Genomic DNA, 24559 nt, shown 5'->3' with positions numbered 1-24559 from the left:
TCATCTGAGTGTATGGCTACTAAGGATAGCTGGTCGTGTCGTTTCATGGCTAGTTGGTGTTCATGGATGCGGATCGTTAGCTGTCTTCCTGTTTGTCCTATGTAGTGTTTTGTGCAGTCCTTGCATGGGATTTTGTACACTACGTTGGTTTTGCTCATGCTGGGTGTCGGGTCCTTTGTCCTGGTGAGTTGTTGTCTGAGAGTGGCTGTTGGTTTGTGTGCTGTTATGAGTCCTAGTGGTCGCAGCAGTCTGGCTGTCAGTTCGGAAATGCTCCTGATGTATGGGAGTGTGGCCAGTCCTTTGGGTTGTGGCATGTCCTCATTTCGTTGTCTTTCCCTTAGACATCTGTTGATGAAATTGCGCGGGTATCCGTTTTTGGTGAATACCTTGTATAGGTGTTCTTCTTCCTCTTTTTGTAGTTCAGGTGTGCTGCAGTGTGTTGTGGCCCTTTTGAATAATGTCCTGATGCAACTTCGTTTGTGTGGGTTGGGGTGGTTGCTTTCATAGTTCAGGACTTGGTCTGTGTGTGTGTGGCTTTCCTGTATACCTTCGTGGTGAATCCATATTCTCCCAACATTGTTTTACATCTTCCTTTCAACACACTCCATTTTGGTTTGTAATATTTTCAAATTTGGAAATATTATATTTGGTTCCCATTTCCAATATTGATATATATTGTGAACAGTTGGGGCTCCAAGGATTGATCCTTGTGGTACCTGACTAGCAATATCCTGCCAATGCAAGAATTACACATTTATTCCTACTTCCTATTTTGTGCCTGATAGCCAATCATTAATCCAAGCCAGTACATTACCACTAATCCTACAATTTTTAATTATTTTTGTAACCAGCCTCTTATGGGATCTTCATGAAAACACTTCTGAAAAGCATGTATCTCTGCCCATTGACTCTCCTTTCTTAACTTTGTTAGTAAGATTTTCAAAAAACCTTCAAGTTCAATCACAATTTCCCATTTGTAAATCCATTCTGACTATGCCAAAATCAGGTCATTGTCATTCAAGTGTGCATTTATCTCATCCTTTATAATAGATTCTAACAGATTCATATCAGTAGTAGGGAAAATATCAGGTCTATAGATCTAAGTTTTCTCCCTCGCTGCCTTCAAATGGTGGGGTGATAACTGCTACTTTCCAATTTACAGGAGTCATTCCAGAATCCACAGAACATTAGAAGATAATCAACTATCACTACAGCCACCTCCTTACACAGCTATAGAAACTCTTACAATTCCTTTTCATTTTTTCTGCTAGGTTGTATTCATATTCTACTACTTCATTCATTTTCTATTCCCCACTGCCCCTCCCCCCCCCCCTTTCCTTATTAGTTTCTGAGTGTTCCTTTTGCAAAAAAGGATGCAAATCCTCAGATTTACCATTCCTTTCTTTAAAGCTATACAATCCTGAACTTCCTTTATTAGTCATGGCTGACTGATCTTGGAGTTTTTGCACTGAAAGTTGGTGCATGTCATGTTCCAGTTCATTAAAGGCTTAATCGTTGTCTCTGTGGAATCATTCTTTTTAAACTATTTTCTCAATCTGTCTCATGCCTCCATAAATTTCCCTTATCCAAATGTAATGCTCTTCCTTCAGAATGAACTACCTCACTTTTAAACATTATGATAGAATTTTATATTTTGTGGTCACTCATCTGTAGAGTTTCTTTTGCAATGCCATTGATAATTAGTCCTTTTTCAGTAAATATTACTAGATCTCAGATAGCACACGATCGCATTAGCTCAACATGCTGCTCTAGAAAAACAATATTTAATACTCTTTGGACATTCATCCGGCACAGCTTTGGTTTGCTCAATCTATATGCAGATTTAAGACACACCTAATAATTATGTTGCCCATGCTACATTTCTCTTATCTCCTAAGTACGTCCACCCAAACAGTACTATTTGGTCGTCTATAAATAATTCCAAACCATACTTGCTGCCTCTTGCTATTTCTTAGATCCACCCAAACAAATAGTCAGTTCTGCTATAACACACGTTTTTTCAGTACGAATTGGCTTCAATGCAATTGAAGAATGTAGACCATTATTTACAGAACATGAACTTTTCTTGTCTGTATTGGCTATAACATGATTCTGGCTCCATTAGTTTAAATGCATGGCTATTGAGAGACTTTTTTATAATGCGAGATTGCACGCGAACAGAACTATCGAGTTATATCAGAACCGACTGTGCCATACATTAATCTAATCAGAGATCCTCCCTCACTAATGTACTGATCCTATCCATTACCAACATAATAAAAGAGAAAGTGCTAGAAAAGCTAAAAGGTCTTAAAATTGATAAATCTCCTGGCCCCAATGGGATACTCCTAGAGTTTTGAGAGAGGTGGCTGAGGAAAGAGCAGAGGCATTGATTGAGATCTTTCAAAAGTCACCGGAATCAGGGAAAGTCCCGGATGATTGGAAGATCGCTGTTGTAACCCCCTTGTTCAAAAAAGGATCGTGACAAAAGATGGAAAATTATATGCCAATTAGCCTAACCTCGGTTGTTGGTAAAATTCTAGAATCCATCATTCAGGATGAGGTTTCTAAATTCTTGGAAGAGCAGAGTCTGATTCGAACAAGTCAACATGGATTTAGTAAGGGGAGGTCGCGTCTGACAGACCTGTTGGAATTCTTTGAAGAGGTGACAAGTAGGCTAGACCAGGGAAACCCAGCGGATGTGGTCTATCTAGACTTCCAAAAGGCCTTTGATAAGGTGCCACACGGGAGGCTGCTGAGCAAGGTGAGGGCCCATGGTGTTCGAGGTGAGCTACTGGTATAGATTGAGGATTGGCTGTCTGACAGAATGCAGAGAGTTGGGATAAAAGGTTCTTTTTCGGAATGGCAGCTGGTGACAAGCGGTGTCTCACAGGGTTCAGTGTTGGGGCCACAGCTGTTCACATTATATATTAATGATCTGGATGAAGGGACTGGGGGCATTCTAGCGAAGTTTGCTGATGATACAAAGTTAGGTGGACAGGCAGGTAGTACTGAGACTGCAGAAGGATCGAGACAGTTTGGGAGAGTGGTCCAGGAAATGGCTGATGGAATTCAACGTGAGCAAATGCGAGGTCTTGCACTTTGGAAAAAAAGAATAAAAGCATAGACTACTTTCTAAAGGTGAGAAAATTCGTAAAGTCAAAGTACAAAGGGATCTGGGAGTGCTCGTCGAGGATTCTCTAAAGGTAAACATGCAGGTTGAGTCCATGATTAAGAAAGCGAATGCAATGTTGTCATTTATCTCAAGAGGGTTGGAATATAAAAGCACCGTTGTGCTACTGAGACTTTATAAAGCTCTGGTTAGGCCCCATTTGGAGTACTGTATCCAGTTTTGGTCCCCACACCTCAGGAAGGACATACTGGCACTGGAGCGTGTCCAGCAGAGATTCACACAGATGATCCCTGGAATGGTAGGTCTAACATACAAGGAACGGCTGAGGATCGTGGGATTGTATTTACTGGAGTTTAGAAGATTAAGGGGGGATTTAATAGAAACTTACAAGATAATACATGGCTTGGAAAGGGTGGCCGCTAGGAAACTAGGACCCATGGATACAGCCTTAGAATTAGAGGGGGGTCAATTCAGAACAGAAATGCGGAGACATTTTTTCAGCCAGAGTGGTGGGCCTGTGGAATACATTGCCGCAGTGCAGTGGAGGCCGGGACGCTAAATGTCTTCAAGGCAGAGATTGATAAATTCTTGATGTCACAAGGAATTAAGGGCTACGGGGAGAATGCTGGTAAGTGGAGTTGAAATGCCCATCAGCCATGATTGAATGGTGGAGTGGACTCGATGGGCCGAATGGCCTTACTTCCACTCCTATGTCTTATGGTCTTAACCCCATTTTTTTCCTTTCTTTCTGTCCTTCCTGAATATCAAATATCCTTGAACACTCTGTCTGCAGTCCTGGTCATCATGCGGCAGCAATTAAATCAAACTCATATCTCTATTTATGCCTTTAAATCATTTCCTTTATTACAAATGCTGTGTGCACTCATGTAGAATATGTAAAAATTTGTCTTTTAGACATCATTGTAGTTCTGAAGCATATTCTATATTTGGTTCTTTTTTTTTCTATTAGTCATCCTCACATCTTTTCAATTTCGTTACCGATTTCACTTTCCAATTTGCGTTACGGCTGAGTTACCCAGTTGGAAAACTGCTTTAAATCCACCCCAAAAGCACTAGCAAATCTCTCTGCAATAATATCAGTCTCAATCCTGTTGATATGAAGCCCATCTCACATGCCCCAGAATCAGTTTCAATTCCTCTGAAATCTGATGCCCTCCTTATTACACCAGTTCTCATTTACATCAGATATTCAATTGAATATTCAATTCTGTTCTTATTATCATTAGCACACAGATGAGAGGAATTGATAGAGTTAATAGTCAAAAACTCTTTCCCAGGGCAGGATTGACAGGTACAAGAGGTCATAGTTTTAAGATATGAGGAGGAAGGTATAGAGAGACGTCGGAGGTAGGTTCTTTACATAGAGTTGAGTGTGCATGGAATGCATTGCCAGTGGTGGTGGTGGAAGCAGAGTCATTAGGAACTTTTAAGCGACTGCTGGACAGGCACATGGACAGCAGTGAGTTGAGGGGAGTGTAGGTTATTATATTTTACATTAGGATTAAACCTCAGCACAACATTGTGGGCCTGTTCTGTACTATACTTTTCTATGTTCTAACTGGGAGTAATTTTGAGATCCTGCCTTTTAATTTCATTATTCCCCAAAATCTGCCTCGAGAACTCATTTTTTTGATATTCCATCACAGGATGTGGTTGGACCAGAATTTATTGCCAATTCCCAACTGCCTAAAGGGCAGTTAAGAGTCAACTACGTTTTGTTTTTATCGTTGCTCCCACCGTGGACTAGATTTTTGGCTAATCCCACTTCCTTAGAAAGAGATCCATGATAGCCTTAACGCTGGCACCAGAGGAGCAACCTACCATCTTGGAATCACATTTAATGACACAGAAATGCCTGTGAGATCTCCTGAGGTAATGGATATCACTCTTCCATTCTTCTCCCTCCACCCCTAGACAGTTGGGGCCCCAGGCTTATCTGTGACTGTATTCCTAAGGAACTATCACCTTCAGTCATTTCCAAAATGGAATACAGATTAGCAAGCAGAATAAACTCAAAAGATACTGCACAATCTGTCCAGTTTTCTTAGACTGTCTGGTATTATTCAATCTCTCTCTGCCGGTACACTTCTAATCTGTGGTGTGACCACCTCTTGAGATGTAGTGTCCACACTGTTGTGCATTCTTGAGGCACAGGGTTGAGACTGCAACTGCTCAACTTCTGATACATAGAGCTCAAGTTTTTGCAGACCTGCATTCCACTAGGCCCTTCTGACCTAGCTTGCAGGAGAGAGACACAGAGGGGGAGGGGTTGGGGGGGGGGGGGGGGTGGAAAACAGAGGGAGAGAGGGGAAACAGGGGGAACGACAGAGGGAGGGGGGAATGAAGACAACAGGGGGTAGGGAGGAATGACAGAGGGGGGATGAAGATGACAGACGGAGGGGGGAACGGACAGAGAGAGGGGGACTACAGAGGGAGGGGGGGAAGAAGATGACAGAGGGAGGGGGAGACGGACGGATGGGGGACAGACGGGTGGGGGAAGGAGAACAGACGGGGGGGAGGGAGGGAGGAGGGAGAACACACGGGAGGGGGAAAGAGGGAGAACAGACGGGGGGGGGAGAGAGGGAGAACAGACGGGGGTGGGAGAGGAGAGGGAGAACAGACGGGGGGGGGAAGAGAGGGAGAACAGACGGGGGGGAGAGAGGGAGAACAGACGGGGGGTGGGAGAGGAGAGGGAGAACAGACGGGGGGGGGGGAGAGAGGGAGAACAGACGGGGGGGAGAGAGGGAGATCAGACGGGGGGTGGGAGAGGAGAAGGAGAACAGACGGGGGGGGGGGAGAGAGGGAGAACAGACGGGGGGTGGGAGAGGAGAGGGAGAACAGACGGGGGGGGAAGAGAGGGAGAACAGACGGGGGGGAGAGAGGGAGAACAGACGGGGGGTGGGAGAGGAGAGGGAGAACAGACGGGGGGTGGGAGAGGAGAGGGAGAACAGACGGGGGGTGGGAGAGGAGAGGGAGAACAGACGGGGGGTGGGAGAGAGGGAGATCAGACGGGGGGTGGGAGAGGAGAAGGAGAACAGACGGGGGGGGGGAGAGGAAAGGGAGAACAGACGGGGGGGGGGAGAGGGAGATCAGACGGGGGGTGGGAGAGGAGAAGGAGAACAGACGGGGGGGGGGAGAGGAAAGGGAGAACAGACGGGGGGGGGGAGAGGAAAGGGAGAACAGACGGGGGGGAAGAGAGGGAGAACAGACGGGGGGGAGCGGACAGGGGAGGACAGAGGGGCGAATGAGTTGGGGGGGAACGGGGGTGGGTGGGGGAGGGACGTGGGGACAGATGGGGGGGGGGCAGGGGGGGGGGGGGGGCGGGGGGGGGGGGAAGAGTGGGAAACCAGAGGGAGGGGGGTGTGGTCTCCAATAAATTCTTATAACATAAAAGATAGCTTAGTACACTGCAATCCCAAAGCTGAGAAAGGAAATGAACAGAAGCAAACCCTCTGAGCTGTGAAACATTTCAGACTGATCCTGAGAGAACTGAGTAACCATTTAAAGGATAGTTTAAAGTATGCCTGTAAAAGTATTTTCTCCAGTGAAAATGTGAAACATTGTCCTTTTAGCAATCAACTTGAAAGTTCAAATTTCTTTAAATTGTTTGTTTTCTGTTGAGATCATAACAAGTAACATTTTATAAAGAGACAGATTAGCAAGGCTTTTCCAAGAAGTGTGTGTAAACATTCAATGCATTAAAATAAGGCTGACAACAGCAGTACATAGGTAATTAACTGATCTCCAAAGTACACACAACACTGGTATCAAGGGCATTCTGTAATATCAGGATTCTGCATTTTATTTAGTGACCGGGTCATTCTTGGCATGTACATTCACAGTATTAAGTTTGCAGATTGAAAATAAGGCTGTAAACACAAAGACCAATCCAGTTAAAGCAATATGAGCATTCCCTTTTACTTTAAAGTTTACATTCTCATTAGGTTAACTCACACATGGTTATTTGTCTGTTGTGCCCATTTAGTAATGTAAAAAAAAAGTAGTTTTAGAGTAATTTAGATAGAAAGAGAGTGCACCATTTGAAAATAGATATTTATACAGTTTATATACAAACACATACACAGTGAAGTTGATAACCAAAATAATTAATCAGTTAACAGTATTGAATAAGCAGTACCAATACTTTATAGGTACCCCATTTTACTGACAAAAAACTCATAACAGAGAAGAGACAGTACAAGGCCACTGCCACTCTGGATGAGAGATGCTCACGTTGCCCCTGAATTTTACTCATTGTATTTCATAGTATACAGATGAGGCTTCTTCCAATAGGCACAGCATGTTTCAAGGTTTGATTTGGATCCAAGAGGTGAACCGTTACAAGTTGATTCTTAGCAAGTATAAAGTAATTCTGCCCTTCACCACAAGCAAACCACTCAAAAATGACAATACTATCAATAGAGTTCCTTAATTTCACTCGTCCCAACACTGTTTCAATGTGTTGGGATCTCTGCTCTTACAAAACCTTTAAGACACAAGAAAGACAAAACCTCTCTTATGTATCCTCAATAATAAATTAGTTCAGTAACCCAGGTTTTACTGTCATAATTAAGATACATTCCATTGAGTTCAATGTTCCATTCCCACTTCCAAAAAGTCACGCGCAATATTTTCTTCTATTCGTTGTAAAACAGCATTACTGTTGGTTGGTTCTATCATGGAAGCTGACCTGTGAAGACTTGGTGTACTTAGTTCTTCAAGGGATCCATTTGGTTGAGTCTTAAAGATGCAACTCAGTATTCTGAAGAAATGCGCAAGTGTGTGGATGCTGGACACAGATTGTTGAATCAAGAGGGGAAATTCGTACACGTCACTGGAATTGATTTCTTCTGCGCAGTAAACTTCCTGCATTAAATAAGAAAACAAAAACACTTTCTCACAGCATACATCATCTTCTGCACATAAGCAGAAACATAAAAGCAATTTTCAGGCAATGTAACCTAGCGAGATTGAGATCCTATGTAACTTTACAATGACACTTATCAACTTTTGTAGATGCGCCATTGAAAACATCCTGTCCAGCTGTATCACAGCATGGTATGGCAACTGCTCTGCCCAAGATTGCAAAAAATTAGAGTTGCGAATGCAGCTCAGTCCACCATGAAAACCACCTTCCTTCCACTGACACATTCTATATTTCATAGTATCCGTAAATGCAGCCAACATCATCAAAGACCCCTCCCAGCCTGATTACACTCTCTTCCACTGGGCAGAAAATACAAATGTTTGAAAACATGTACCAACAAATTTAAGAACAGCTTCTTCCCTGCTGTATTCAAACTAATGAACAAAGCTCTTATACATTAGAGTTGATCTTTCTCCGTAGCTGTGACACTATGTTCCGCAGTTTGCTCTAATACACTAATGTGCTTATAAAATGATGTGGAGGTGCCAGTGTTGGACTGCAGTGGACAAAGCCAGAAGTCACATGACACCAAGTTACTGCCCAACAGGTTTATTTGAAATCACAAGCTTTCAGAGTGTAGCTCCTTTGTCAAGTGAAATGGCCTGAAGAAGGGGCTATGTTCTGAAAAATAAACCCGCTGGACAATAATCTGGCGTCATGTGGCTTTGTACTTATCTAAGGTATGATTTGTCTGGATAGCACGCAAAACAAAATTTTTCACTGTATCTCAGGATATGTTACAATAATAAATCAAATCAAGTCAAATCAAATCTTATTCTCATTGCTGTGCATTTCAGGCCCACTTCCAGACAGTCCCAACTGAACCAACTATTTGGGGAACTTTCAGGCAGAAACTGAAATTTCAGAATTCTATGCCTATTCTAATCCCTTCCAGCACCTATGTTTGCTGTAATTACACACAGATGCATATTATATGAAGTACGATCACTGTGTGAAAAAGTTTCAAGGATATTTATAGTCTCCTTAAATCACTAGTTTGGGAAAACATACCAGTCATCCCTAAACATCTTTCACTACAGAACATGCAGTAACAAATTTAAGCCAGTTGAAGAAATAAAAGGTAATAGTAGCTATCCAAAATCTGCAAAGAAGTTGAGTTAAACATTGACAACTTTAAGCACTTCTGTGAAAGCAAGCATTTGTGTGGGAAAACAAATTGGTGTCACCAAAGCCAGAATGAAACTGACTCAAGTTGCAAGACTTTCAAATTAATGCAAATGTTTGACCAACACCCTAACCAAGGTGAATAATTTGAAATAGTAACTAAAACAAGTTGGAGGCTAAGGTGTAATAACTCAAAAGGTTTTCCTTTTGTGTTATTTAAAAATTAGCGATATGACTGATATATATTCAGATAGTAATCTCTGCCTTCATTGCGTGACAGAGGATGGAACAAATGCAGATATAGCTCAATCCAAGGAACCAAAAAGGAAATTGAAGGTTTGCCTCCTGACAGGGGAAAAAAAAAAAATCAGACGTTTACCAAGTTGTGAAAGGAATAACATTTACCCCATTTGTTTGCTGCAGAATATCCAGAATTCGTACTGCATATGGTTTATAAGCTTGGAACATTTCCACAACTTCCATTTGTGGACTGCAATCAGCAGCATTCACCTCTGGAACAAAGGCCCACCTGTACCTAAAAATATCACAGGAGGTTTTCAGCATCAACACAGCAAAAGTATATAAAATATCCAGTGAAAACATGAACAATAATAATACTGCAGAAACAAGCTGAACTACAACCAGACCAAGTTGGTTCTTGCTCCAATATTCTAATTACCTCCTGCTTGGAAATCAAATCCCAGAGTGCAATAACAGTTGGACAATGTGGCAGTGAAGAAGAAATCAAATGCAAACACAAAAGAACCAGCAGGACTCGGCCATGTGGTCCCTCAAGCCTGTTACAAAACTCAATTGAATAATCACAGAATTTCTACATTAACTCCATTTTTTTGCCCAAACCTAGCGTCCTCAAACACATCACGCATAAAAATTTAGTTTTATTTTTAATACTAACTGTGCTGTGTCCTGAACAGAAGGCTAGGAGAATACTGCAATCCCACCTGTGAAGATAGATTGGTAAGAGGGAACTCCCACAGTTGTCAGCTGTAACTAGGTGTTAAAACTCTTAACTCTAAGCCAGCAAGCTATGGGTTCAAGTCTCCCATATAAATGAAAGCCCACAATCTAGGCTTACAGTACTCCCTCAGCACTGCTTTAAAATTGGACTGTCAGAGGGATCATCCCATTATTAGATGCTGAAGCCCAATGTGGTCTTTCAAGTGGACATCAATATTCACTGTGAACATATGTTTCAAGGTGTATGCACTCACCTTCAACCATGGTTTATACCAAAGAGTGTGTAGCAGTCCTCAAATTATACTTTACTCATACAGTGACCACTAACCCAAATATATTTTTGTCCAGGGAAAATTCCATGTGTGCTATGGGTAAAACAATACCCCACACACTTTCGTTAAACTGGACAAGGAACTTTTTCTTTGAAAAGGGCAGGGGGTTGGTGGTGGGGAAGGAAAGCCATCAACCAGGGACACCTCAGATAAATGTTAAATTTGATCTGGAGTTACACTTATTTGAGGACATTCAGGGTAGCAGAAAAAAAACCTCTGCATTAGCAACTGATTCAAATAAATGCTCATTGACAGCAAACAATTTAGTCACCAGATATAGTCATGAGGTATTGAATGTTCAGATTTGGTGTTGGATTAAAAAGGTCAGGATCAGGCTTGCAGGTGAATCACCTCCTGGTACTCACTGCCAAGGCTTGCACATGCACAGCGGCCACTTGGATGAGTTGTCAAAGGACATCCTTGGAACTGTATTCCAGGAGGGAGTCAACATCAGGATTCAGATTTCTGAAGAATCATATCTTACTCAAAGTATTAACTCTCACTCTGTCGCCACAGATGCTGCCACACCTGCTGAGTTTCGCCAGCATTCTTGGCACTTGTTTCAGAATTAATGCATTCACTCATCAGCTAAGTTAGCTTCGGGCAAGGGAGATTTACTAATAATTGCCAGATACACCATCAAGATTTCCCTTTTCCTACATGGGAATTCTCAAGTAAAATCTCCATTATCTATCAGTTGCGTAAGAATTCCACTAAGTTCTCTCAATTTGGCAACCTAGCATTTGGCAACTAATGATGCTCACTCATGTAGCCAGCACCACCCATTTCCCATGGTGTTCATTCATGTAACTGGTTGCATTTCTAGTGCGTGACAGAAACCAGGGAGTTTACTATACTGATCTAGACATTCTAATTTGCGGTGTTTAACCCATAAGATATCTCTGGAGTATTAAGGAAATAAATGTACATAAGCAAAATAAAATCCATTTTTCATAGTACCAAAGAGTTATTAAAAGAAAGCAGCATCTCACACACCATAAGCAGACTTACATTTGAAATAAAGGCATTGCTTCTTGTGGAAAACAGAGTGCTGTATCCAGAAATTTACAAGCGGATAGATACATGTCGAGGTCATTCTGTTCCATTTCTAACAACAGGGATTCGTTTCCATTGTTAACTTGAGATTTTTGACCTGCTTTGCTGAAAAAAAAGGTATCAATTCCACCATCACTGAATGTAGAGTTATATTCCTGAAGGTTAACATAAAACAATTTCCTCCAAATTGCATGGTATTTTCTCACCAGGAACAGTGTACTCCTTACTAAGTTAACTGTCTAAGAGTACCATCCAGCTTCCGATACTTTACAATAGCCACCATTATGCAAACAATTTGTTAGTAAGTGCTGACCAGCTCTCAGCTATTAGTCTGATCCTTGGCTCATCGACACTCAGAACATCTGAAAACCAACACAAACCCTCCCATAACACCAGCAATCTCTGACTTCAATGTTCAACATCAGGAATGATTTCTCTTTTGGTTAGGGTGGAAACTAATAGTGAGTTTTTGCTATTTTGAACAGTGTAGATTTGACTTGACAATCAGCAAGCAGTTGATTTAGGTGGCATGTTGGCTCAATGGTTAGTGCTACTGCCTCACAGCACCAGGGACCTGGGTTCAATTCCATCTCCGGGCAACTTTCTGGGTCGAGTTTGCACATTCTCCCCATGTCTGCGTGTGATTTCTCGAGGTGCTCTGGTTTCCTCTCACTGTCTAAGGATGTGCTGGTTAGGTGGATTGGCAGCATTAAATTGCCTGGAATGTGCAGGCCAGCTGAATCAGCCATGGGAAATGCAGGGATACCATGATTGGGTGGTATGCTCTTCAGAGGGTGGGTGTGGATTCGATGGGCCAAATGGTCTGCTGCCACACTGGCGTGAATCTATGAAGCGTACACATTAACTTGCACTCACTAATTAAGTTAATATTTTGCATTTTTTTCCCCACTTTTAAGATTGAATCTGCATCCTTCAAGCTCTGATCCAATACTGCAACAAATCACATCAGTCATACCAGCTTTTTATTATTTCACGTTAAGCATGAGTTTTAGCATGTTTCCTGACCCCACCTGCAATTCTCATTCTTCTGACCCTTCCATTGTTAAAATAGCTGCGTTATTTTGGTTGACATGCGAAGTTTCAAACCACATTTTCATTTCTGCCTGATCGACTATACCATCCTGAACACTTTTTCCAAGTTAAACTATAACTACTGGACACTAGGCCATCACAGGTTTCAAAGAACTGATCACAATTTAGCTGAGTCATTGCCATCATCACAAGCATTTGTATTCAGTGTTGCAATCTTGGTTCAATCACTACTCTAATTATTTCCATCTGATAAGATCTTTGGATATCTCACTCAAGTCTAGAGGTGGGGAGGCAATAGCCTGGTGGTATTATCACTGGACAATTAATCCAGAGACCCCAGTCATGTCCTGGGAACCCAGGTTCAAATCCTACCAAGGCAGATAGTGGAATTTGAATTCACTGGGGGAAAATAAAAATCTAGAATCAGGTGTCTAATGATGACCATGAATCTATTATTGCATGTTGGAAAAACCCATCTGTTTCACTCATGTCATTTGAGGAAGGAAACTCCAGACCCACAATAATGTGGTTGGCTCTTAAAATACCCTCTGGGCAATTAGGGATGGGCAATAAATGTGGTCCTAGCCAGTGACACCCTCAAATGCAAAAAAAAACACATTTTCATGCATTTTAGAACACATGCTATAAATTCTTTCAACCTCTGATACTCTAATTCCATTGTTATACGTTGGATGTTTTACAATTGTTACATTTTAAACTGGTCTCTTTTAATTCAAAGTAAAATGGATCAATTTGATGAGAATGGGGATGCTCAGAGACGGGTCAGTGTTACTTTATAACAATTCGATAATAAATAAAAACAGGCATTTACTCATTGAGCAATAAGAAAACATTTGTTCTCAGTGACAAATTTAAATTAAATTTAAATTTCTTGATCTGAGATTTTTTGGTTATCCTTTTTCTGTAAAATAAAAGTCCAACCAAGAAACTTGCTTTGATAGAATTCCGATTAAATCCTCTTCCAGCTGCATGAACACCTGAACCTAAAGAATACAAGAAGATTGGCATTGGTATTTTTAACCACAGAATGGTGCATTCCTTTCTATCCTTTATAAAAGGTAATTTTACAACAATAGGAACTTTCAAATCGCATAATACTACAAAATGATGCAGATCAATGGAAAAATATATGGTTTTGCAGAGAGTATATTTTATTTCAGTTCGCTTGAATCAAGCCAGAGAATCAGGACTAGTCCAAATCAAGAGAAAGGAGGGGCATATGTTGCTTGGGGAAGCGAACTGGAAAAGGGATCTCTGCTGCAATTACATTACTGCTATAGCCTTCTTCTACAGCAATAGGAGGATGTGAATTATGAAAATAAGTGGGACTTTTCCACTGGAGCCTATGAATTTGAGGGGTGACTTTATACAGGTTTATACAAATTATGGGAGGTAGCGATAAAGGTGAATTGCAAGGATCTTTTCCCTATGGGGCACAGTTATAAGGTGAGAGGAAAATGATTGTAGGAAGACATGAGGGTCAACTTTTTTTTATATAGAGACTGGTTTGTCTGTGGCTTCAACTGCCAGAGATAGTGGTGGACGCAGGTATAATTGCAATATTTAAAATACTTTTGGATAAGTGCATTAATAGGCAAGGTTTGGAGGGACATGTCCCATTTTTCTGTATTTGGCCTAAGTTCAGTTTGGGAACATGGTTGGCAATAGACTAGTTGGACTGAAGGGTCTGGTTCTGTGCTGTATGGCTCTAATGATTTTATAATAGCTTTATTTCCTCAGGGGAAAAAACTGATGAGAACTTTTTTAAAACAAACTTTATTAAAAATGAGAGAAACAGCAGACACATGTTGCTGTAATCATTCTCCAAGAGATCATTAACATTACGGGGAAAATATTGTGCAGCTTTGCCTATGGCTGGGGAAACAATTAATGGTACAGAAATTCTTGTTAAGTACAATTCCATTCACTCTAAAAAACATTCTCATTACATAACCTGGTTTGTCAATCAAATCGTCCCTCTGTTACACATTGCACATCTGAGGTTGGCTCATACTAAGAGGAGAAAGTTAGGACTGCAGATGCTGGAGATCAGAGCTGAAAATGTTTTGCTGGAAAAGCGCAGCAGGTCAGGCAGCATCCAAAGAGCAGAAGAATCGACGTTTTGGGCACGAGCCCTTCTTCAGGAATTTCCTGAAGGGCTCATGCCCCAAATGTCGATTCTCCTGCTCTTTGGATGCTGCCTGACTTGCTGCGCTTTTCCAGCAACATATTTTCAGCTTGGTTCACACTAAGCAGAATTAACGTCAACAGTATCTGATTCAGCAAACCGAGCACATTTTAATGATGCTCATTGTTAAATTAGATCAGTTTGTTACACATGGAATTTTGCCAATTATAAAAAATGCCTTCTGCTTTTGTGCATTTTTCCCCACAGTTTAAAATAATGCATTTATCCCAAATGAAACAGTAACATTGTTGATTCCCAATAAATTTCAGTGCTGATACTATGTAATAAATCAGCATTGCATGGACAGTAATCAACTTGACAGGTGAAACTTAAAGTAAAGCAACTTTCAATTACGGTTTGAAATGTATTTTTTAAGCAGGTTCTGCGATAGATCACAGAGTTTTTCTCGGAAATTTTTCTTGAATATTAGTCCAAACTAAATTAATATAGCATAAAGACAGTGGTTATGTTGTGGCAAATACCTACTTTTGCTACTTCTTTCAGAATCAACCACGATTATGTCTCTCAGTTTTGAATATAATCACAGTGTGGCAGAGCAAACTGACAAAATTTTCTTCTCTTACCAGCTCAGTCACCATGATAGGCCAGAGTGAAGTGAGATGCTGGGGAGAAATTCTCATCAGCAACACCCTGAAGGTCAGAAACATTTGGGCAGTAACAACTGAGGACATCCCCACACGAAGGGTTTCTGTCATGCGCTCTACAAAGAGAGGGAATGGACATGTTAGAGGTGGTCCCACAGTGGATCATGAACTCATCATAAGCAGATAAAAACCTGTTCAGTTGTAGACTTAGGATCTCTACTAACTGCTTCTCTTTGTGCAGAAATCTACTTTCTTCTCTATTCAAATGGTAAAGGTCCCCAGGAGTGTTGCTGAACAGAGACAGCTTGGAATGCAGGTCCATAGCTCCTGGAAAGTGGAGTCACAGGAAGATAGGATAGTGAAGGCAGTATGTGATTTGTTTTCCTTTATTGGTCAGAGAATGGAGTACAGGAGTTGGGAGGTCATGTTGTGGCTGTACAGGACATTGGTTAGGCCACTGTTGGAATATTGCATGCAATTCTGGTCTCCTTCCTATCAAAAGGATGTTGTGAAACTTGAAAGGGTTCAGAAAAGATTTACAAGGATGTTGCCAGGGGTGGAAGATTTGAGCTATAGGGAGAGGCTGAACAGGCTGGGGCTGTTTTCCCTGGAGTGAGGGAGCTGAGGGGTGACCTTGTAGAGGCTTACAAAATCATGAGGGGCATAGATAGAGTAAATAGACAAATCTTTTCCCTGTGTTGGGGGAGTACAGAACTAGAAGGCTTAGGTTTAGAGTGAGAGGAAAGATATAAAAGAGACCCGAGGAGCAATGTTTTCACGCAGAGGATGGTACATATATGGAATGAGCTGCCAGAGGAAGTGATGGAGGCTAGTACAATTGCAACATTTAAAAGGCATGTGGATGGGTATATGAATAGGAAGGGTTTGGAGGGATATTGGCTGGGTGTAGGCAGGTGGGACTAGATTGGATTGGGATATCTGGTCAGCATGGATGGGTTGGACTGTAGGGTCTGTTTTCCTGCTGTACATCTCTATGACTATCTACAAAAGACAACATCACTCAGATACAAAAGTGGGTTGGATTTGGAATGCCTACAAATATACAATTTAGCAGCAACAGGAGGTCAACAAGACCCTCCAGCCAGCTCCGCCATTCAATGAGACCATGCTGATCTGATTGTAACTCAAATCCACGTTCCTGCCAACACCTCACCCCTTTGCTCAACAAAAATCAATCTCCTCTGTCTTAAAAATATTCAAGGGCTGACCTTCCCCGCCTTTTCAGCAGGAGGGCTCCAAAGTGACATGACACACAGAATAAAGTGTGTCTCATCCCTTTCCTAAAGGGGCAGCCCCTGATTTTTAACCAAAGAACCCTAGTTCTACATTCTGCCCAAGAGGGAATGGCCCTTCTACAGCAATCGTCAAGGGTCTTGCCTGTTTCAATCAAGTCACCTCTTACACTTCTAACATTCAGCAGGTTTAAGCCTAACCTGTCCAACATTTCCTTATCAGACAGCTCCCTCCCTCTCTTCCCTGCCCAAACTGTGTATTAATACAGTATATTAAATCTCTGAACTGCTTCCAATCTTTTAATAACCTTAAATAAACTGACTTATACTGTATAAAGTACTCCAGATGTGCTCTCACCACTGCCCTGTATAGCTGAAACTTAACCTCCCTACTTTTGTATTCAATTTCCCTTGCAATAAATGATATTCTTTTAATTTCCTTAATTAATTTTGGTGATAGAAATCTAATATTTTGCCACTCATGCATGAGGACACCCAGAATCCTCTGCAGCTGAGAGCTCTGCAATGTCTCACCGTTTCTATTTTTTTTACTCTTTGTGCAAAGCTAGATAATATCTTTCTGCGATATTATCCTCCATACCAACTTGTCTCCTCTCCTCACTACAACCCACAACCTGTTATCATCCCTATGCAATATGTTATAGTGAAAAGAGACCATCAATATACACCTTTTACCATTCAACTTTAATAGCTGACAATTTAAATCAACAAAAGGTGGTTTTTAAAAAGGACATATACTAAAATGGCTGATGCGCTCATCTGACTAGGCTGAGCCAAACTCAAACCCAGTGAGGAGAAAGTGAGGTCTGCAGATGCTGGAGTATCAGAGCTGAAAATGTGTTGCTGGAAAAGCACAGCAGGTCAGGCAACATCCAAGGAGCAGGAGAATCGACGTTTCGGGCATAAGCCCTTCATCAGGCTTATGCCCGAAACGTCGATTCTCCTGCTCCTTGGATGCTGCCTGACCTGCTGCGCTTTTCCAGCAACACATTTTCAGCTCATAAACCCAGTGAGCAAATATCAGCCCGAAACAAAATTACCATCAATATGAAAAAAAATCTGTATCTTTCAGTTGATTCACACCTTTTGGAAACATCACATGAAATGAAAGGTTGTTCGTAGAGTATTCAATTTGGAAAAACTGATCAGACTCAGGAACATGTACAAACAAACCATCATCAAATGTTTGCTTTGGAGAAGATAAGAGAAGGAAATGTAGATTTGTGAATGCCGGAGAAATTTGCTCAATAGGTTAGAGATCACAAAACACCGCTCGAAGTGAAATTGACCAACAGTTTATTGCAAGCGATATCGCTGGAAGAGAAAGATGATTCTGGATTAGTGGTGCTGGCAGAGCACAGCAGTTCAGGCAGCATCCAAAGTGCTGTGCTCTTCCAGCACCACTAATCCAGAATCTGGTTTCCAGCAACTGCAGTCATTGTTTTTACCTGGAAGAGAAATAGACCAGGCAGATACAGAACCAACAATCTGTACAGGCAGATCAGAATTTCTCTTCCCAGAGCGGAGGATGAGACCAGTTTTATCGTAATGCTGCACAATGACACTGATTAAGAAATGGGGAAACTACAATGTGTCTGCAAATGGAGTAATCTAGTTACAAGGATGCTAATTGAAAAACAGTTATCAGATGAATGTTATGTTCGTTCACACAATGCAACATCCGGACAGTAACAGTGGTTCCATTCTTCTTCACAGGTAGATGTTAATGTCTCTTCTGAACGGATGAGGTGTTTCTATTGTCCTGTTCTGGAGCATGCCCTTGCTGGTGCCTCTCTGACTCAGTTGGCATTGGTATTGCTGGGTTGTGAAACTGCCCTTAGGGCTTGGAGATATGTGGTGAAAATGTGTTGCTGGTTAAAGCACAGCAGGTCAGGCAGCATCCAAGGAACAGGAAATTCGACGTTTCGGGCCAGAGCCCTTCATCAGGAATCAGATATCTGTGGTGCTCTGGTATGTCCATGGGAGCTGAAAGTGTCTGATTCAGCTTGTGAGCAGCTCGGGAATTCTGGGTGTTCTGGTAGAGTTTGGCCAATTTTGCTTTTGTGGGCCTATCATGGGTTAACAAATCTTTTCCCCAGTGAACAAGGGATAGAAAACAATCTCTCCACCTAAAGCTCATTTTGTCTCTGGATCTCTCCTTCAAACGCAAGCGCAGACACCAGTTGATGAAAAGCAACATTGAGCAATAGTGACTGAACTCAGTGACACCTGCAGGTTCACTATTACTAAAGAAACAGGATGATAGAAAAGCCCTTGGACACTGATTTCACTGGTTGTTCAAAAATTCTGAAAATAACAAACTGTAACTGCTTGCACCTTCTCGTCTGTATTACACTTCTTTATGGAACACAGAACGAAAGGCTCTGTACAGCACAGTACAGGACTTTTGGCTCTCGATGTTGTGTCAGCCTCTTATCCTACTGTAAGATAAGGCCAACCTACATATCCTTCATTGTACTAATTTCCATGTGTCTAGAGTCGCTTAAAAGTCCCTAATGTATCTGACTCTACCACTATGGGTAGTGCACTCCACGCATCTATCACCGAGTAAAGAACCTACCTCTGACATCTACCCTAAACATTCCTCCAATCACCTTAAAATTATGCCCCTTTGTGATGGACATTTCTGCTATGGGAAAAGGTCTCTGGCTATCCACTTGATCGATGCCTCTCAACATCTTGTACACCTCTACCAAGTCACCTCTCATCCTTTCTAGCTTCAGTGAGAAAAGCCCTAGCTCCCTCAACCTTTCTTCATACAACACAGTGGCACAATGGTTAGCACTGCTGCCTCACAGCACCAGAGACCCGGGTTCAATTCCTGCCTTAGGCGACTGACTGTGTGGCGTTTGCACATTCTCCCAATGTCTGCGTGGGTCTCCTCTGGGTGCTCTGGTTTCCTCCCACAGTCCAAAAATGTGCAGGTTAGGTGAATTGGCCATGCTATATTGCCTAAAGTAGGGGAATGGGTCTGGGTGGGTGCGCTTCGGCGGGTCGGTGTGGACTTGTTGGGCCAAAGGGCCTGTTTCCACACTAAGTAACCTAATCTAATCTAAACATACCCTCCAGTCCAGGCAGCATTCTGGTAAATCTCCTTTGCACCTTCTCCAAAGCTTCCACATCCTTCCTATAAGGAAGTGACCAGAACTGAACACAATATTCCAAGTGTGGTCTAACCAGGACGCTATAGAGCTGCAGCATAACCACATACTTTGGTTTCCCTGTATCCCAAGCCTCCATACTTTGAATGAATCTACCATGGGGTAAAAAATGAGGTCTGCAGATGCTGGAGATCACAGCTGAAAATGTGTTGCTGGTTAAAGCACAGCAGGTTAGGCAGCATCCAAGGAACAGGAAATTCGACGTTTTGGGCATAAGCCCTTCATCAGGAATGAGGGGAGTGTGCCAGGCAGGCTAAGATAAAAAGGTAGGGAGGAGGGGCGATGGAGATGTGATAGGTGGAAGGAGGTCAAGGTGAGGGTGATAGGCCAGAGAGGGGTGGGGGCGGAGAGGTGGTCCCTCTTCCGGACCTCTCCGCCCCCACCCCACTCCGGCCTATCACCCTCACCCTGACCTCCTTCCACCTATCACATCTCCATCGCTCCTCCCCCAAGTCCCTCCTCCCTACCTTTTATCTTAGCCTGCCTGGCACACTCCCCTCATTCCTGATGCTGCCTAACCTACTGTGCTTTAACCAGCAACACATTTTCAGATGAATCTACCATGGGCAACCTTACTAAGCACCTTGCTAAAATCCACGTACACCATACCCACTGCTTTATCTTCAACGTGTTTTATCACATTCTCAAAGAATTCACTCAGGTTTGTGAGGTCCCTCACAAAGCAATACTGACTATGATTTTAAAAGAAATCATAAATCCCATCTCTCAGAATCCAATACTTTGCCCTCTACTGACATAAGACTGAATAGTCTAATTCCCAGGATTATCCCTATTCCCTTTCTTGAACAAGGGAATAATATTTGTCACCCTTCAATCATCTGGTACTACTCCAATGGACAGTGAGGACGCCAAAGGCACAGCAATCTCTTCCCTCAATTCCTGTAGTAACCTAGGATGTACCCCGTCTGACCCAGGGGGTTTATCTATCCTCATGACTTAGGAAGGAGCATGTGCTGTTACCTTTCAATCAACTTGTTCAAGCCAATCAGTCTGTTTCACGTTGTCCTTCGAAATGTCATGGTCCCTCTCAGTAGCGAATTCTGAAGTAAAGTATTCAGTAAGGACCTCCCCTACTTTGTCCGACTCCAGGCACAGGGCCACTCAGCTCCAGACCTCATTACAACCTTGATTCAAACAAAGGCAGAAGAGCTGAATTCCAGAAAGGAGAAGAGAGTGACTACCCTGGACAACAAAACTACCGCTGAGTGTGACATCAAGGAGCCCGAGCAAAACCTGAGTCCATGGGAATCAGGGTGAAAACTTCATTTGTTGGAGTCATACCTAGCACAAAGGAAAATGGTCATTGTTGGAAGTCAGTCATCTCAACCTCTGGTCATCTCTTCATAAGTTCCTCAGAGTAACATCCCAAGCCCAACCATCTTCAGCTGCTTCATCCAGGACCTTTTCTCCATCATAAGGTCAGGCATGGAGGCATTCGTTGATGATTGTACAATATTCAGCACCATTCATGACTGCACAGATAATGAAGCAGTCCATGTTCAAATGCAACTCGATCTGGACAATAACCAGGTTTGGACTAACAAGTTGCAAGTAACCTTCATGCTACAGAAGTGCTTGAATGATTATCTCTAACAAGAAAGAATCTCACTAGTAACCTTGACATTCAATGATATTACCAGTCTATCCTTTACAATTAACATCCTTGCAGTTACCATTGACCAGAAACACAACTGGACTCATTATCCAACACAGTGGCTACATGAGCAGGTCAAAGACTAGGTAGCCTGCAATGAATAACTCACCTCCTGTCTCCCTGTAGCCTGTCTACAATCTACAAAGTAAGGAATGTGATGGAATACTCCCCACTTGTTTGAATGAATGTAACTCAAACAAAATTCAAGTAGCTTGACACCATCCAGGATAAAAAATGTCCACTTGGTGGTGACTCCCTCCACCACTGATACTCAGCAGCAGCAGTATGCATCATTTACAAGACGCACTGCAGAAATTCACCCAGGCTCCTCAGACATCACCTTCCAAACCCAAGGCCACTTCCATATAGAAGTACAAGGGTGACAAATAAATGGGAACACCATCACCTGAGGAGTTCTCCTCGACGTCATTGGCTATCTTGACTTGGAAATATATCGTCGTTACTTCACTGTCGCTGGGTAAAATCCTGGAATTCTTGCCCCAATGGCATTGCAGGTCAATCCACAGCACATGGAATGCAGTGATTCAAGAAGGCAGCTCACCACCACTTTCAGGAGCAACTATCGATGGGTAATAAATATTGGCCAGCCAGCAACACCAGAGCAGACCAGTGAAGAAAAGTAACCTCCTCTGGCTGAAGCTCTGTCTTGGTGGCAGAGTTTGTCTTTTATACTTGGTTTCTGCAGCAATGGCCATGGTGACTGATTTAAATCAAACATACATGACAATTATTTTAAACTGCCCAATTACAAAAGGTGTCATGGAGTTATTTGCACATTCAGTCCAGATCAAACTCTACATTTCTGTTTTCTCATGGTCAGACACCAACCTGCTCATCAGCATTTCAATGCTAGAGTCAAAGCATGGAAAAATACAGCCACCACCACCTTCCACTGCCAGTGTCTCTGCTGTTAAACTCACATCTCGGCTTCTTCGTGATTTTGGAAGGTTCATGATTACAGTTACAAAATACAGGCAGTATTAGAGCAATTTTCTGCAAGTTTACTGATTTTGTAAAGTAGTAGATATGGTACGTTGGTTAATGAGACAAAATATATGACAGTGACAGATGAAAATGCTTCATTGATCCCAAAGATCTCCTGTAAAATGGAGGAATGGGGATGGTGGTTTTGAAGTGGTGCGTTTGTCTTTGTTCTTCTCTTGGGCAAATATAGAGAGAGCACCTGGCCTTCTCCCAAGAGCATGACAGCTCATTCCAATGAATCCTCTCTTGCTCTCTCCCCACCCAAACCTTATTTTGGGGAATGGCCACCGCTGGTCTGTTGATCACTTGTCTAAACCATCGCAGCCAATGACCATGATGCCATTGCCCTCCTCCATTTGAAAGTTAGCTTTCATTCCTTTGGAGAATACAAGCTTATTTTCCCAAGCACTGCATTCATAATAAAGCAGTGCGGCTGGTGCCTGATAAATCCTTGATCAGAGTCATGACTTCAGTGATGCTTATAACCTCTCCTGTTTTCATATACTCGATATCTAATTATACTTGCAGTTTTAAAGAGGAACCCAATTTTCAAAATTCTGTAACCCTGTAAAGCTATTGATCCTCACATTCCCATTAAACAAGGTGTTGTCTTCACACCTAACTGGATTTCTGAAGTTCTGTTTTGACCATTTGATTCCTTTTATACAACTTAGGACAAGACAGCATTTGGTACGACTCAGCCTCTTTTAGTTATTTTCAAAAATAAACTTTATTCATAAAATTATTTTGATCTCTTTACAATTGGTTTTGTCATTCTTGTGCACACATTACATTGCTTTACATACAGAGATTGAAATTTATTTTTCCTATACACAAGTCTGTACATTTACTATCCAGCTCTTCTGCTGAGGCATCAGCAGATCCCAAATGACTGGGTGGGCCCCCGTTTCTTCTTAGGCAGGCAGATGTTACATGCTGGCCTTTCTCCACCGTGCCTTGGTGGCAGCTCCTCGAAGCTTCAGCACATCCCTCAACACGTAGTCCTGGACCTTGGAATGTGCCAGTCTGCAACACTCAGTCAGGGTCAGCTCCTTCAACTGGAAGATCAACAGGTTTTGGACCACCCAGAGAGCGTCCTTCACCGAATTGATGATCCTCCAGGCACAGTTGATGTCCGTCTTGGTGTGCGTCCTGGGAACAGACCATACAGCACCAAGTCCCACATCACGGCACTGCTCGGGACGAACCTCGACAATCATCACTGCATTCCTCTCCAGACTTCTTCTGCATAGGCACATTCCAGAAGGAGGTGTGTGACAGTCTCGTCCCCACCGCAGCTGCTTAGAGGGCAGCGTGCAGTGTGGGAGAAGTCCGGGCGTGCATAAAGGATCTCACAGGCAGAGCCCTTCTCACCACCGGCCAAGCCATGTCTTGGTGCTTGTTGGAAAGTTCTGGTGATGAGGCATTCTGCCAAATGGCTTTGACAGTCTGCTGAGGGAACCGCTCGATAGGATCTGCCCTCTCCTTGTCCCGAAGGGTCTCAAGGACACTACATGTTTACCACTTCCTGATGGACTTGTGGTCAAAAAGGTGTTGTTCTTCCTTAACTTCTCCACGAAGGACAGGTGGTACGGAATGGTCCAACTACTCGGAGCGTTCCACGACAGCGAGGCCAGGCCCATCCTTCGCAACACCGGGGACAGGTAGAACCTCAGTACGTAGTGACACTTGGTGCTTGCGTACCGGGGATCCACGCACAGCTTGATGCAGCCACACACAAAGGTGGCCATCAGGGTGAGGGTGGCATTGGGTGTGTTTTCTCCCCCGTTGCCCAGATCTTTATACACCGAGTCCCTTCGAACCCGGTCCATCTTTGATCTCCATATAAAATGGAAGATGGCCCAGGTTACTGCAGTGGCACAGGTTCTGGGAATAGGCCAGACCTGTGCCACGTACAACAGCAATGACAGTGCCTCACACCTGATGACCAGGTTTTTCCCCATAATGGAGAGCGACCGTAGCT

General features: G+C 42.7%; 1 protein-coding gene across 5 annotated transcripts in view; it reads right to left on the bottom strand.

The window, feature by feature from the left end:
- Nucleotides 1–6940: 6940 nt before the first annotated feature.
- dop1b (DOP1 leucine zipper like protein B) overlaps nt 6941–24559 on the bottom strand; it is a 143056-nt gene continuing 125437 nt past the window's right edge. For all 5 annotated transcript variants that reach the window (XM_060833767.1, XM_060833771.1, XM_060833769.1 and 2 more), the window contains exons 33-37: nt 15419–15555; nt 13580–13629; nt 11528–11677; nt 9612–9741; nt 6941–8020 (exon numbers count right to left, since the gene is read on the bottom strand). In XM_060833767.1, the coding sequence (XP_060689750.1) occupies nt 7745–8020; nt 9612–9741; nt 11528–11677; nt 13580–13629; nt 15419–15555 (743 nt within the window). In that variant the 3' untranslated portion in view covers nt 6941–7744. The remainder of the gene's footprint in view (nt 8021–9611; nt 9742–11527; nt 11678–13579; nt 13630–15418; nt 15556–24559) is intronic.

This window comes from Hemiscyllium ocellatum, chromosome 12 (genome assembly GCF_020745735.1).
Source record: "Hemiscyllium ocellatum isolate sHemOce1 chromosome 12, sHemOce1.pat.X.cur, whole genome shotgun sequence".
Classification (NCBI taxonomy): Eukaryota; Metazoa; Chordata; class Chondrichthyes; order Orectolobiformes; family Hemiscylliidae; genus Hemiscyllium; species Hemiscyllium ocellatum.
The sequence above is the reverse complement of the archived record's forward strand: the minus strand, read 5'-3'. Positions and strand labels throughout refer to the sequence as shown.